The 15996-nt window shown below is 44.6% G+C and overlaps 1 protein-coding gene across 1 annotated transcript in view; it reads right to left on the bottom strand.

Moving 5' to 3' along the window:
- The window catches only part of LOC135263404 (nucleoredoxin), a 51646-nt gene extending 37185 nt beyond the window's left edge, over window positions 1-14461 (bottom strand). Inside the window, exon 1 of the mRNA XM_064351374.1 lies at window positions 13865-14461. Coding sequence (XP_064207444.1) covers window positions 13865-14173 — 309 coding nt within the window. The 5' untranslated portion in view covers window positions 14174-14461. The remainder of the gene's footprint in view (window positions 1-13864) is intronic.
- Between the last annotated feature and the right edge of the window lie 1535 nt (window positions 14462-15996).

Consider the following 15996-nt stretch of genomic DNA (forward strand, 5'->3'; position numbering starts at 1 on the left):
CGCACCATATTGGACAGGGCAGATTTACGTGAAATGGTCCATTCAACCCAGCAATTATCCATCTGTGTTTATTCCTTTCCTCTCTGTATTAACAGCTGAAGCACATTGCCGCTATACAGAAAACCAGCAGGGGGCAGTGGGGTTGCCTCTGCTACACTCTCGGCATAATGCGTCGTAGAGGTCCTTGTTCGTTAAAGGGAACCAGCACGGCACATTCTGCGTCGGATTCGGTAACAAAACGGATGAAGATTCACCGAGCGACAATGACTCATCAACCCCCTCCCCCCTCACTCCGGACCACCTGCAGCAGACCTCGCTTTCGGCCAGGCAGGCGAGTCCCATCACCCCCTTTCCCTGGAGCTTTGAACAGCATTTCAAAACAAAGGCGTGGTGAATGGTGACATTGTCGCAGGACACCGATACTGTAGAGCCGATAGGGGTGATGCTGTGACACGTACAAGAGGATCGCTCTCCGACAGGACCCCCGTTAAAAGCTCCTTGCAGACCTACAGCAGACCTCTTGCTCCCAGGCCCCTGCCGTGCCGGTTACTGAAAGGGGGGGGGGGGCCCACAGGTGCATGTTTGCAGACTCACATCGCTCCACTGCACACACTCTCAGATTTTTGCATTACAATGGGGGAGGCCATTCGGTGCGGCCCCTCAGCGGTGTGTGCTAGCAGCACGGAGCAGCCGCGTTGCTTACACGCGACCCGATCTGCACATTGCATGTGAACACGCATCCCAGGCACACGTGTGCATGCACACATGCACACGCACGCGCGCACACACACACACACACACACACAATGTATAGAAGCATGCGCACAGGCACATATGGGGAGGAGCTCCAGCACATATCTTTGTTCAGCCGATCGCCTGTCACTCCATAAGCAAGCATGGGCTGTGACTAAAGGTTTCCCCAGCTATGGCCACTCTATCTCCCCTACTCCATCTCCATCTCTTCCCATCTAACAGACAGTCAACACAAAGCTTCTCCGGCAGTGTTCGCCCCCACCCCCGCCATCTGATTATCAATCACCACCCTTTTGTGTATCCCCTATTTTTGACCCCACTTGCACACGCTCTGTCGTTTCCCCTCCTGCCGCTCCTCTCTTGTCCTCCGCCCATTCTTCCCTCTCGACCTCCGTCGTTCTCGCGCTCTTGCCTACATTCGACCGTTCTGCAGATCTGAAGTCAGCGCGGAACAATGCCGTCACACAGCACCGCTTTATTACCACACAAAAAAGCCTCACAGCTGCAGTTCACACCAGAGGTTGGAGCTCCAATCTGCCTCGAGCAGCTGAAGTTCCCCCGCTGAAAAGCCTTCTAATGAAGTACTCTGGAGTGGAGGAGTCTTCTGTGTGCCTCACTGAATACAGAGCCAACCATGAGAAACAAGCTAAGCTAACATTTGCAATATAGCCTGAGTTAACCCGGGGAAACCGGTTGAGTTAACCTTGCAGTAAAGAGTCAACCCTGGGAAACAGGCAAAGCAAACCCGGAGAAACAGGATGAGCTAACCCTTACAGCACAATGTGAGTTAACCCTGAGAAAGAGCATGGGCTACACTTTCCACTACACAGTTAACATTACAGAACAGATAGTCCATGGCCAAAATAACCTGACCCTTACAATACAGGCTTAGCAAAGACACAAGCTAAACTAACACTTAAAGTAAGTATGCTTTCAGTATAGAATGATTTAGGATTGAGAAACAGGCTGAGTTAACCTTGTACATTAACCCCAAGGAACACGTTAAGATACCTATTACAGTACAGGTTGAGTTAATCCATAAAACACAGGCTATGCTGACCCAAAGAAATCCTGATCGATGTGGTCACTTCTGGCACTACGATCCTTACTTGACTCTAGTGTTTCTTTTGCGCCTCTACATCATGAAACCTATGCACTTGTTGTACGTCGCTCTGGATAAGAGCGTCTGCTAAATGCCTATAATGTAATGTAATGTAATGAATACCGGCTCTGAGCAGTCGTACGCATGTTGGCCACTCCATGCACGCGCGTGTGCACGCATGCACTCCATGCACGCGCGTGTGCACGCATGCACTCCATGCACGCGCGTGTGCACGCATGCACTCCATGCACGCGCGTGTGCACGCATGCAAATCCAGGTCACTGACGGCCAGATAAAGAAACAAGCACTCGTAATTCTGCCATTGCCAGCTGTAGTGATTTATAGTGCAACACTGCACAATGTCAGGCAGCGTGAATCACGCTTACATTATACTGAGGCCTTCAGCAAGCACCCTTACCCCGAGTGACTTGTATAAATGCATTCATGTAGGTTTAGACAATGAACAGTGCTGACACCCTGTCGTCAAAATTAATTTACGTCCCAGACTTTCTGCAGCTAAAAATACAGATTTTATGATTAAAGGCATAGATCGCTTTCTTTGTTATTAGTTTATGAGTGTACGTTTCGATTGGCCAAGATGGTTTTTGTGTACAATGAAGAAGTATCTTTTTAGATACATACAGAATTTTCTGGACGCCACCTAAGTATCTAAAGTATCATACGTAATGATTCTGAAACCGAAACCACAATCTGGGGCGTATTTAGCTATTAAGCAACAAAGTCATTTGCCTGGGGCCCCCAAAGGTTATGTTTTAACATAACCCACATTACATCTATTCTATTAATCAATGTCCATATCTTCTAGAATGAGAAAATTGCTTAGAACAACTTTACAGGATCAGGTATCAAAGCATGCAGGGGTTTGTGGTCTAAAGCAAGAAAATCACTTCAAGAAACTCCAAAGCTTCTTGTACACCAACATTAACCAGATTAATTTCATAACTTTAATTCTCAACAAAACATAAAAACAATTTCCATATTGTATTGGTATATTTTTCTTTCAGCTCCCAAGGACCCTGCTGCTTTAGGAAATTGTGCAACAATTTAGGAAATTGTGCAACAACTGTGCATAGCCATAGAAAAACTGGTCCAACTGAAAAAAGATTAAACATAATTTCTTGAAGAATAATTGGGTTATATACACATGCACAACCTCTGGAGGCACGCAAATGTCACTGTACGAGCCACTTTGAAGTTACCTCAAGTACATTTTCCCTAGTATCTAGAATATCCTTAATCGCACACATCTAGGGATGGGCAGTGTGGGAGAGATAGAAGGCAAACACTGTGGGCTTCTGGGAGAGGCAAGGAGAAAAGAGCCGACTTCACTGGTCCAACGCATCAACACTTTGAAGGGCAAGGAGATTAAAGCAATGTGGTGTAGTCCAGTCTCATTAGAAACACACCAGCTCCTCCAGTGCTGGTGATTAGCGGGGACCCCCTCTGTCCCTCACATCTGTTCTGGAAAGTGAAGGAATGGAAGAAGGCACCCGTAAAGCATGGCAAACTAATGGGAGGACGTGTTAATCCTCGGGCTGGAGGCCTGGGGGGGCAGACCGTTAGAGCAGGTCAAGAAGGGTAACAGACACATGTACCACCCAGCCCCCTTGAAACACCACGTCTCTGTACCCTGAGGAGGGTACAAGGGCAGCTCTTTCTGGTGCCTTCGAGGGGGTGCTAATTAGCTCTAAGCCTCAGGCCGAGGCAAGTGTGGCTCAGCCTCGCTCAAGCTGAAAGGCCAATGCGTTGCGTTTGGATGGTCGGAGAAACCGCGGGAGGCCTTTCACCGCTTCTGAACTCTTGGTGTAAGAGGCCAGTCTTTGGTTAACCTTTGATCTGTAAAGGAAAGCCCTGCCGGCAGCACCTGTAAGTGATTTTAACGACAGCGCACTGACAGACCTGCACTGAACGCTCTGGCCAGCGGGAACGCGGAGGAAATGGGCGGGAATGGAAAGTTCTGGATCTCGACTGAACGGAACGCAGCTCCGAGGGAAGCAAAGATAACGCGAGTTCCTTCCTTTCATGCCACCGCAGTGTCTGTAGTAGAGCAGGCCCGAAACCCCAGACTCGCTGGCGAGAGCCCGGCCCAGCCCTGCGTGGGGGAACCAAGCAGCTCTGGAACCCTGCCTTCTGAACCTTCTCACCCTCCATCTACATTAACGTTTAGACTCTTAGCAGATGCTCTTATCCAGAAGTACACACATAAAGGTCTAGGCAAAGAGCAGAAGCCATTGCCGCTTCCTTCCCCTCCTGCCTCTCATTTATTCCCTCCCTCTCTGCCTATCTTTTCCTCTCTCTCTCTCCCTCCCTCTCCACACAGGCTAACAATCGTGAAAATTGCTGAGAGTCACGTTTCACAGTTCATAACAGACTCCCCAACCCCTGCTAAATCACACAAACATCCCATCTCCCAAAAAAATATCCCTTTTCGCCCCAAAAAGGCACGTCTCTCCATGGGTCAAAGGAAATGGTAAGTCATTAGTCTTCTAACTTCTAAAATCTGTAATGGTTTCTGTCAGGAATGTTCTTTGCCATTACCACAGAAAACAACTACCTGACGTGATAGCTTTAAACGTGTGAAATGCAACGCATTTGAGAAAGACGGGTAGAAGTTAGCACCCACAGAAGAGCAGCCAACATTGCAGGTTTTCCACCGTCTTTTGGTTTCAAGTCTTGCTCAAATCCCATTCCTCACCCACAGGGAAAAGTGCTTCTCCACAGAGCAGTCTGGGTCACGCTGGGCTGGCGGTGATGTCATTCCTGTGCCACCACAGCAGGGCACCGCCTCCCTTCTCCGCCTGCCTGCCAGACGTGCGCGGCAGACAGGCTGCCGCGCCAACGCTCCGGCTGGGCAGGGCCGCTGGCGGACGGGTGGCGGAGCCGCTGCCTCGCTGGCCCAGACTCGCCGTCACGCGAAGCAGCTCTCGGTCAAACGCCGGGCTCGCTTTTCCCTGGCAAGCGTTCAGCGCGAGGACAACAGGAGACACGCATACCACATCTCAGGTATCTTCAAGTCTTTTCAGGTGAAGGTGGGAAAAAATTAGGAAACAGACGAACTGAAAAGCAGATCGTGTTTGCGGTCACAAAGTGTGCGTGCATGTGTTTTTTTAGATGTTCCGCATTGCTGAACAGTCACTCATAAGTATTGTTAGGCCACTTCAGCTTACGTACTCATTTGGCTTTCTAACAAGGGGCCTTTATTTTAGTTATAAATGTGATACGCTAAAGTCTGACACGATGATTACGAAGGATTGTGGGACCAAACGCATCCGCACGCCCACTTAACTTCCCCTGCAGGAAAAACTGAAGACAACAACAACCAAGCTGAGCGCCTGGTAGAGAGTTGAGCACGTTTTTAGTGCAGAACAGTCATTTCTCTGATGGGGAAGGGCAGGGGGTCATTAATTGTTGGTTTCACGAGCTGGACGTGGCAGTGAGTAGCTGGCCAAGCGCTTCCGCAGGCCTGGCCACAATGGGGTCAATATTTCCCTCGGAGAAGACCCATAATTTCACCTCAGGCATCTCGTAAAAAAAAGACTTGGCCTGAGATACCACCCTCAGAAGCGAGGAGCAGGGAGACTGTGGTGACGGGACCAAAGAGGGCTGGGTTTGTGTTTTAAGAGCATTTCCTGTCCTTCCACTTGGCTGAACTTCCTGTCTTTCACTCCGATCAGCTACCCAATTTTTTTTTCAGGAAAATCTACTTACATCCATTCGTTCCCTCCACCCATCACTTCTCCCACGCTTCCCATTTGTTCCAATTTGGAAATGCAGGAGAGGTGAGAATGCCCAGAGGACCTGACTAATTATACGTGTTACAGTCAATTTTGTGGGGAACAAAAAATACAGAATACAACACGGCAGCCGTTTGTGGTAATTCTCCCAGGGCTCTGCAGTTATTAGGGAGCTACTGCTGTAGCCCAGCATTTGGGAGCAATTAGAGGCTGGGGGACATGACCCCAAATCCCACCCCCATAAACCCACTTAAGACAAGAGGTGCAGGGTAACGAAAGCTTTGCTTCGCATGCTGACCAAAGCATCTCAAAGAGAGCAAGGCATTAAAGTTGACACACGCTTCGCAGACGGAGAAGCAATCCCAATATTCTATTATTTTTATTTAATTCTTATCTTATCTTCTCAGATATATAAACTAGATATCTGTCCTAGCCTCTCTCTCTCTCGACTCATAAACTTCCATATTAACATACTCCAACCACAGTGTCCTCTGAAAACTGCAACCAACGAAACAGTACATTTTATTTTACATTATGGAAAAAAGGAATCTTAGGACAGACATACAGCGCTGGGCGTCTGCTAATATGGATTGATTTGAAATGAAGTATGTCATCGTACTAATCACGCGTAATGTTGATTCAAGAGTAAGTACAGAAGCTATGGAAGTGCTCCACCGTTCTAACGTCATTCTGTCATGGGAAGTCTTACCCGTGACCGCAGCACTATGTGAGTCAGTAACTGAACACTGTGGTTCCCGAATACGCAGAGGACCAGAAAAAACACACTTCCCATGGCTTGGTCTGCACAATTACTCCGGCAACCACAGCGGTTCACTGGACCGAGCCAATGTAGCCTATATATCACATAGTGTCTTGGTAATTGTGGTTCTCTGAGTGAGGAAGGACAGAATTACGTAAACATAACAGAAAAGAGCAACCAAAATGTTCCAATATTTCTTTCATAGTTGGTTTCCGCAGAATCTCACTTCCATTGTGCGGTCACAATGGGCCGGTTTGGGACACCTCTCCAGTGGCCACCCAAAGGAACTATGACAGACGCATAGTGTGGAGAACAGAGCATAGAGTACAGGGCACAGAGCACACAAATCTGACAAACTCCGCAGCTTCTGGTTATTAAAAGCCCGGTGGAGCAGTGTGCACTTTTTCCATAAAGTTATAAGAAATTTCAGCCAATTAACTCTAAAGTAAAGGATTTACATTAACTGTTTGTGGGCCACAGCCCTGTTCCCTGTTCTCTATGGAACATGGGCTGGTCACCTCATATGACTTAACTGCTCCTAAAGCAATACTTGCAACTAAATGAAAAAACATAAACAAACCAGTAGGCCAAGATTAAAATGGGGTTTTTCATTTGATGAACTAGTACTGCTCATCATTGTTCACTAGCCGTCTACAATCAGAGGGACGGCAAAATTCACTAGAGTAGGCTAAGCGGATCAAAACTATGACCTGAATGGTGCGTTCACACTTCAACAGAAAATCCAGTACTGGAACAGGGATTTCTGTTGAGTTGCCATGGAAATGAGAAAAGATTCCACCAACTTTGCCTTGCGGTTGCTGAGAGGAGTGTCACGGAAACATAAAAGAATAGAGCTGGGCTAGGGTTTTCCCCCATTGGTACTGAACCAGACATATGGCCAATCAGAGTAAGAGGCAAGCAAGCCAATCATTTGATCTCCCGCCAAAAGCAGAGGCCCAAACCCTGCAAGCATACTGATGGCTTGGGTTACATTTCTATGGAGTTATCCCAATCAACAGATGGACATGTGGAAATGGAAACAAATTTTTCTCAAGACTGTGTATGTATGGTTTAGTGACATCTGCCAGTTGTATGGATATAAAAGCCACAAAAAATTGGGACATATACACTGAGGTGAGTTCAAGATTCATTCCTGGAAAAAAAAACCTGATAAATCGAAATGAATGTAGAGTCCTTTCTAATTAAGGTCGAGAAACTAAGCCAAACAAACACGACTTTGTTAAAGCTTAACAAAAATGATATATGAAACGTTTTATTTAATCTTTTACTTTTTTTGTAAACTAAACTTCCCCTTTTGCAAATTGCTTTAGAGTAAAGCAGCCTTTTGAGTAAATGACCCAACCTGAGTGAGAGCTCACCTTCCGCACTGAGACAGTGGCTTTGTTGTGTACTGAGCTGCAGTCCCATCAGATCGGTAGCACCCCACTGACAGCCAGCCTAAAGGCAGGCCCAAATGTAATCAGAGCGCTCTCTATCTACACGCGCACAATTGCTGTGGGGACGGATGGATTCAGCGCTGGAGCTACACAACACTGCACTCTACGGGTAATCTGATCATCCTGTACGTGGGGGGTGCGCAAAGAGGGCTGATCCGTTTCAGGATTTCACTTAATTATCTAATTGATCCAATCACCCACTTCATCTGACATTTTGATCATGTCACGAGCCGCAGCTCATGCAGCTACAGACTCCATGCGCATCCTCGGTGAAAACGCTTAACTGCGGCCAGATTACACTGCGGCTTTATAAAATTATGCCTCAATAACTGGTTTTAACAAATACCCAGCACAGTGCACAAACGGGTTCCCCGGAACTGGACTTGTGAATCCCTGCACTAAACCTTGGTGCAATGGCTCGCTCCGCAACATAAAATCAAACTCTCTTATCGTGTCAGTGCCAATTACGACTGGAAGCAGGAAGAGAGAAGGTATAACTGGATAAAAGCATCACTCAGAGATGGTGAGTTAATTTGGCAAGGCCTTCTCTAACTCACTACTCAACAGTGACCCCTCTGGTGGATAATATGTGTGCGGCGTGCCTGTTTCAGCAGCACTGAACATGCAGTTATCCAGCCCTGGCTACGACTGCTCAGCTAAGCTGGTGGACTGCAGCAGAAAAAGAAGCAGGACTGCAATTGAGCGCACTAGTGCACGCCTTCCTGAACTGAAGGAGGAAGTGGCAATGATGAGACAGGCCAAAATTCAGTTAGGCACTCCAATTATCAATAAAACAATAAAATACCGGGGAATATAAAAATGTTAAAAAAGTGCAAGTACAAATTCTGAAAATGTATTGTCTCATTGTTATAAGTGTGAGCTAGGAGGTGTTTGTGAATACAGCCTCTGACGCTGACAGAGATGGAATTTGCAGATTTGGTGAACGCTAGCTGGGTTATGCACAGGTTTCCTGCTCCAGCTTTAAGTTCTCCTTGTGAAGCCATGCCAGCCAAGATGCCACATCCCCAGCGAGAGCCCACCAGTGGTCTCTGTCATCTCTCTTCCGAAACAGGGGAAACCGCCACCCTCTCTGTCCGTTCTGAAACATGGCTGGGAAATATCTACCAACGCAAATAAAATGGCCTGTGGAAAAGGAACTTTACAAGGGATACATAAGGCGTGGGCAGGACTTATATGAGAACCAAGTGAAATCTGTTGCAAAGATTAATGTCTTTGCTCTTAAATTGCCAACTACTCCCAAAAGTAGTGAAGGGGTGTGCTGCTACTGCAATCGGGGTCAAATACACAGTTGAAATGCTTTAACTCTTTAGATGCTGGTAAAATATTTGAAAACAGCCCAGTAACTCCCCCAGATAATTAATTACATTAAATAAGTTAGTTCTGAATAATGGTGAAAATTACATTTCTTTCAAGATAATATTATGGAAAGTATTTGACCCAATCCATCTGCTCCCCCCTATCCTCCCCCACCAAAAAAAAAATCAGTGTAACTACAAAAATGATCTCTTCATTCAATTCAATGTTTGGAGGTGAGTGAAATTTTGTTTTTGGTAATAATACAGGAAGAGTGAATGGCAATGATGTATAAAGCAACACTTTGGCTGTGGAAGGGTTAATGCTGACAGTCTGGGCCTTTGCATTTCAGCCTCTCCTCTGCATGAATAGATCATTGGCGATAATGGACAGTGACGTGTGTTTGATGTGAATGTAGGGAGGACATACATTACGAGGAACGCTTAAAGAAAGAGAGATAAAGAAAGGAAAAGAGAGTGAAAAAAGTTAACGGCAAAGCCATCGTGCTCTGAGCCACGTGCCCTCCCGACATATCTTTCATGAATCCATTATACTTCCCTCGACAATGCCAGGAATGGCAGATAAAGGAGAGATCAGTGGACCCGCGGAGTGCTAATTGCAGGGATCTGGCATTTACACACATACGTTTCATTCCAATACCCTTAGCACAGGCAGCCAAAATCGGCCCGCGGTTTAAGTTTTTAACTAGCACCACTCCCCACCCTCCCATCCATTTGAATTGATAAAAATATCCAGAAGCTAAGGTTTGTAGCAAATGCACGGGCCCAATTAGAAAAACTTGTTTGTCAATTTACTGATGCTGCTCATTTATTTAATTCATTTTACTCACAGAGGCTCTCACTGAAGGCCTCACTTTCCCAGTGTGCTTTGTCATTTATATTGTGACAGTCATAGAACTGAGGGCTTATCTACAATCTTACTGTTTCTGTGTGGTGCGAAAGGACTGTGTCCTCCCATAACACATTAAAGGTGGATTTTTCCTCACAGTGTGACAGGGGTAATTGAGTGACCCCTTAGGCACCCTAAAGACCAGTAGAACCCTGGGGAGGGGTGGAGGCAGCATTGCTTTATGGGAGTCAAGAAGTGTGCGAATTCAGAACGTGCTGCTTTATACAGTACAGGCCCTCACACATGCCACGGTTTCCAGCCTATAACAACAGCTGGCTTCACTGCGGCTTCCAGACCTTTCCTGTTCTTTCTCCTGTCAACCAAATGTACAACACATGCAAGAACTTGAGCCTGCACTGTCTATCTACCTCTGCCTGCCTCTATCTGTCTGTCTCTGTCTACCTCTATCTGTCTGCCTCTATCTGTCTGTCTCAGTCTGCCTCTGTCTTTCTGTCTTAGTCTGCCTCTATCTGTCTGTCTCAGTCTGCCTCTGTCTGTCTGCCTCTATCTGTTTGTCTTTGTCTACCTCTGCCTGTCTACCTCTATCTGTCTGCCTCTATCTTTCTGTCTCAGTCTGCCTCTATCTGTCTGTCTCTGTCTGTCTGCCTCTGTCTGTCTGTCTTTGTCTCTGTCTGCCACTGTCTGTATGCTTGCACAGTGTGGTTTACCTCCCAGGTCAAAGGTTTTACCATAAAGGACAGTTTCATACACACACACACTCTCACATGCATGCACTCATTTATGCAAACACACACACTCTTTCAAGACTTTGCACGGTGTCCTTCTCTGTTAATGATGCACAGTATGACCTACTGGCTCCAATGGATAAAAAAAAAAATTAATCCCTCTCCTGCTCCGCATTCGACCTCTCTGTTATTCTCGTCTTTACACCTGGGGCCGATGCTGCACATAAAAATCACACCTTCACTGAGAACCTGCAAAGCATTAACCGCGGGCTTGCTTCAGCCTACATCAGCCCACAGTCATAAAACTAAGAGTGCAAGAGACCCCAGCTCCCTCTCGCTCAGTCATTCTATTCATGAACCGAAAAAAAATCTCTAAAGAAAATTCACTCCCAGTTCATAAAGAGTAAAACACATCATTTTTAGTTCCCCCAGGAAAGGCCCACAGGGATTGCTGGGAGTGGAGCGTAGAGGATTTGGGCATATGTTCAAATATTCTGCCATTTTATAATCATACATTTGATGATGTGTCATATTAGTTGCAGATGTATCGTCAAACAATAGAATCCGAAACTGTAAAAATCATTCGATTGGACATATACAAAATGTTCACAGGCCAGAGGTCAGTTCCTACCTGGCTAAGAGCAGTCAAAACATTTAAATTAATAAAAGCCCATTAAAATTATTTTATAGCTCCTGTGTTGTAATTCGCTACAGCACAGGCTTGGAAACATACATGCAAACAATTCATGTAGAGAATGCTTCCTTGAGGAAAGAAAAAAAACCTACTCATGTGCAACTGATTCCAAACCTGTTCTGAATCAGTGTATGCACAGTCCATCTGGATTGCCTTGTACAGAATCTATCCCTGGACTTTTGCTTTATTGGTGGCTTTAGAGAAAAGCATGAAAGGAGTCTGGCAGTCAAATGGGTCGAGCTACAGAATGGGATTTGTGTTCCTCGTGTGATTGTAGGGGTATGGAACGCCATAGCAAAGCTTCAGGTTGTGGAGAGCTCCTGTCATAGTGGGGAGGCCAGCCAGCTGAGGTCGAGGCCTAGGGCCAAAAAAAAAAAAAACTGCCGTAGTCCTCACCATGCAGAATTCATACTGAAAAAAGACAGGAAAACATTCACTCCTGCTACAGCCGTAGGTATTCTCTCACTTACACATATGCATGCACGAGCATGAATGCACCACCTAATGAATTCCTGTGACACATCATGTTGGTGGGACAGCTTGTGCGTTGTTTATCTTTCTCAAATGGTATCTTTGCTCCGGGCTAAAAGCGTTATGCAGCATTTTTAATGGAGAGGAGGAGGGGAGGTGATGGTGAAGGCCCACACATCGTTATGCAATGGCCGTAGCCTACTACACAGTCTATTCCAATGGCACAGTCTATCCCTGCTATGCCAGCAAATCATATTTCAGAACTGATGCAAGCCCACTAACAAAAAACCGCAGTTTAAATATCAGTAGTGTTTTAAACGCTTGAGTATAGATCTTTAATAAAAATTTTAAAAAATCATGAGCAGCATCAAGAAGTTATTCACATCCCATAATTCTGACAAAATGTGACCTATGAACCCGATTTCCAAGAACGAGGCCTATCTTTCTTCCCATCCCTTGTCATAATTAAAATCATAAATAGCTATGAATAAGATATCATATCATAGTACAAACTGTCCCTTCCACGTTCAGTAGCCTAATATATATTGCCATTTTAATTTCAATTTCTTCAATATCTGTGTGTTGGTAGCTATGTTTATCCCTACTACACGAAAAAAAAGCACTGCTGAAAGATGCTTGGGACCCAGGGAGTATTTACGGTGTATGTCAGAATTCGACCTTGTAAGGCGACACCGCGATCGTAATTTGCAGCCTTCTATGTCAGGCATTTTACGCCAGGTGCCGATCCTGGCCATTCCTGAAGGAGCACGGGTTATCAACCACAACAACCGTTAACAATGCTGCATACCTATAGCCTACGTCAGGACCAAAATGGCAACTTCTGACCATACATTTTACTTTTCTGCAGTGAAACGACAATTCTGTTCAATATCTGTTATATTATCGAATTGAAAAAAGAAATAGGCCACGAAACAAAAAAATGAAAAGCCCAAATATCACTGTCAGCTTTTGGAAATAGGCTAAAGCTTAATGCAATCCTCCACGAGACAGACACACTCCTGTAATAGCCTATTTGGTTAAAATTATAATTTAATTTAATCATTCGATAAAAAAAATGATCCATGAAACATTTCGATTGGGTTGGAACTTTGAGAGCACATATATTTACCCCCTGTTGCATAGCCTAAACAAACAATGCTATTACGGTAAAACAATAGCATAATCGCATAACGAAGGCGTTTCCCGGGGAATACTTCCGAATTATGACAAGTATGAAAATTCACCACTGAATGAATGGGCAATTCCCATAATAGTCCTATCCATTTACATCAAATACCCTATGCATTAATTTTCATGTAAATAATTTCAAAATATATATGTAAACCGCTGACCTTTGCATTTAACCAATACACAGTTCGGGCAATTATATGCCCAATCAATAGCTGTGTAAAATGTAAAATAAAAAATTAATCCAACATAAAGACGGCGAATAAAAGCGGTAGGCTACTAATACAACAAAATTAACACGATTGAGTAAAGGCATATCCGGCATTAAGTTTTTTTTGTCACCTTAAGGATATAAGACGGTAGGCGATTATCTGAAGACTACTCAATTAATAGCCTACTGCAAACCGAAATCAAAAACTTGGAAACCAGAAAGTGTAGGCTATGTAACCAATTAGGCCTACGCCGCCACCCTTTCAATAAATAAATAAATAAATAAAATGACAACTTGCTAATATTTGTTAGGGAAAATTAGCAGGGGTTGGTTGTTACCATTTCGAGAGGAAAATTTTTCAATAATGGATGAAAATACAACAACTAATTCTACACAACCCCAGAAATTTGCCAACTGTTTAACATAAATAAATTCAAGTTTATCTTGTGCGGCGTGCCATAAGAAGAGCGTAGCTACTTAATTGACACATATAGGTATCAGATTTGTGAGATGTCAAGGAAAGTAACTCTGATCTAATTCACACCGTATTTCGGCTCTGCCTACCTTCCTGTGCTTGTCTTTAAAAGGCAACGCCGGCCATTGCATCTCCTGTAAGAAGTCCTGCCAATGTTTCTGGTCCTGGTCGGATGAGACGAAGACGATTTCCAGTTTGTCTTTGTGTTCCGATGATTTTTTGAACTTGCTGTAAAACTCACATAGACTGGCGTTGAACTGTTTGCAAGGGCCATTCAGACTACAGCCGAAGTAGAGCCCGACCAAGGACAGCTTGCTGCCCAGCGCCTGCACGTCTACTTCGGCTTTCTCGCTGTTGACAAGCCGCTCTCCGAGTAGATTCACCAGAAACTCCGACATCGCTCCGACAAGTCCACGAAACCGACCCTAATATTCCGCTCTGCTCTTCCGTCCCCACAAAATAAAAAATAAGGGGAAAATTAATGACTAGATAATGCGTACTCTTCCTCCTTTCCACGACCAAGAAACACTCGGATCGTGGACAGTGTGTGAATATGGCTTGCAGCGTGTATGAGGCGCTTGCTATCTGTTCAAGCGTGTGGTTTCATAAATGCAACTCCCGTACTACTCAACAAAAATCTCTGCGCTGCCCAATGTAGCTACACACAACAACTCGCGTACGACACCTAGTTACACACAGGCGAAACTACACAGTGAAGTTTGAATACAGCAGCCAGTCTACTTTAATGGATACGTATGTCTAGTCGTAAATTAAAAATAGACACGTCTCATTGTAAATCGTTGCTGTGTGAAGCAGATAGAAAAAATATAAGCTTGTTTTATAGACTATTGAGACACGTCAAAGTTGCTTAGGCCATAAAATATCAGTCAAGTCTTATTTGTCAGTGAATTCTGCATGGCTTTCATTTGGTATTATCTCTTTGTATCGTGCTGTAGGCTGTGCGAAGAAATGCAGTCTTGTCTCAAGGGGACAAATACTGAATAGCAAAAATTGGATCCGTAGCATGTCTGAAAACTTGTAAGGGCAATACTATGTCAAGTTACCTGACTGTAAGTGAGATAACTTTACTATCTGTGGCTTCTAATGGCGTTGATTCGTCATACAATTGTCGCAATAGGCTATTAAACTCCTCCTCTTTGCTGACTTAGACAAAAGATCATTGTTTAGTCTATCTTCAAAGCATAACGAATTCACGACGTAGTCCTACAACTGGGCCAAACATAAAACTGTATTTTTCAAAGTATGTATGTCACTTTACAATATACAGCATATCGTAATTACATATGAAGGGTAACTTCGAATAGCCTACTTTAAATGGACAGTCGAGACAGCAAATTAATAGAAAGGATTGGGTGCCATCTACTGTCCATCGCTGGTAATGGACGTATTTCTGCCTAAACCAGGCAAAACAAATTGCTCCTCCGTAATGATGAGCAATCTTTCTCAACCCGGGGCACGTGAGCGCGTGTACTTTGCTCCACCAACATTTTGATTATTTGGGCTTCATTGAGACATTAATTCAGCACAGACTAGAATACATGACCTCTTCACAGATAATCTGCAAAGAAAAGTGAATAAATAGCCTACTGCTTTGGGTTCTCCATCCCTCAGATCATTTTGATCCTCTGAGAAAGATTTTCAGTGATAGTGTGTTGTACTAGATTAAAGACAATTAAGGACAAAGTTTGTTTATTTTATCCAGCCCTTGTGGACCTTGTGATCCTTGAAAAGCTGATTTATTGAAATAATTGTTCTTGGTCCTGAAGCAATTATTGGCACAAGTAACTAACCTTAATTAGTTTGATTTACTCATTTGAGGGACACAAATGCGGAATATCTTTAAATACTGCTACAGACATACTCCTATTGACGGTGTGCTGTAGCCTGGTAAATAGCATTGATAGCATGATGGTCTGCATAATGTCTGCTCTCTATTTGAATCTGGGTATCCTTGTATCACCCAAGGCACCCAAATAAATCATGGCTTTTGAAAGAAAATATCTAAGGGCTAATCCTCTTTAATCCTCAGTGATTACCACTTTATATAGGCTGGAGAGCTACATAGGCACAGTGCCAACCGACAATAACCGAAGGGCAAAACAATGCGTTTACAGGTACTCATGTCTTCCTGTAAGCTGCAACCACCCAGTTCTTTCACGAAACCTCCCAGGCAAACAGATGCCTGTCAAGTGACATTAAA

The sequence above is a fragment of the Anguilla rostrata genome, chromosome 9 (genome assembly GCF_018555375.3).
Source record: "Anguilla rostrata isolate EN2019 chromosome 9, ASM1855537v3, whole genome shotgun sequence".
NCBI classification, from domain to species: domain Eukaryota; kingdom Metazoa; phylum Chordata; class Actinopteri; order Anguilliformes; family Anguillidae; genus Anguilla; species Anguilla rostrata.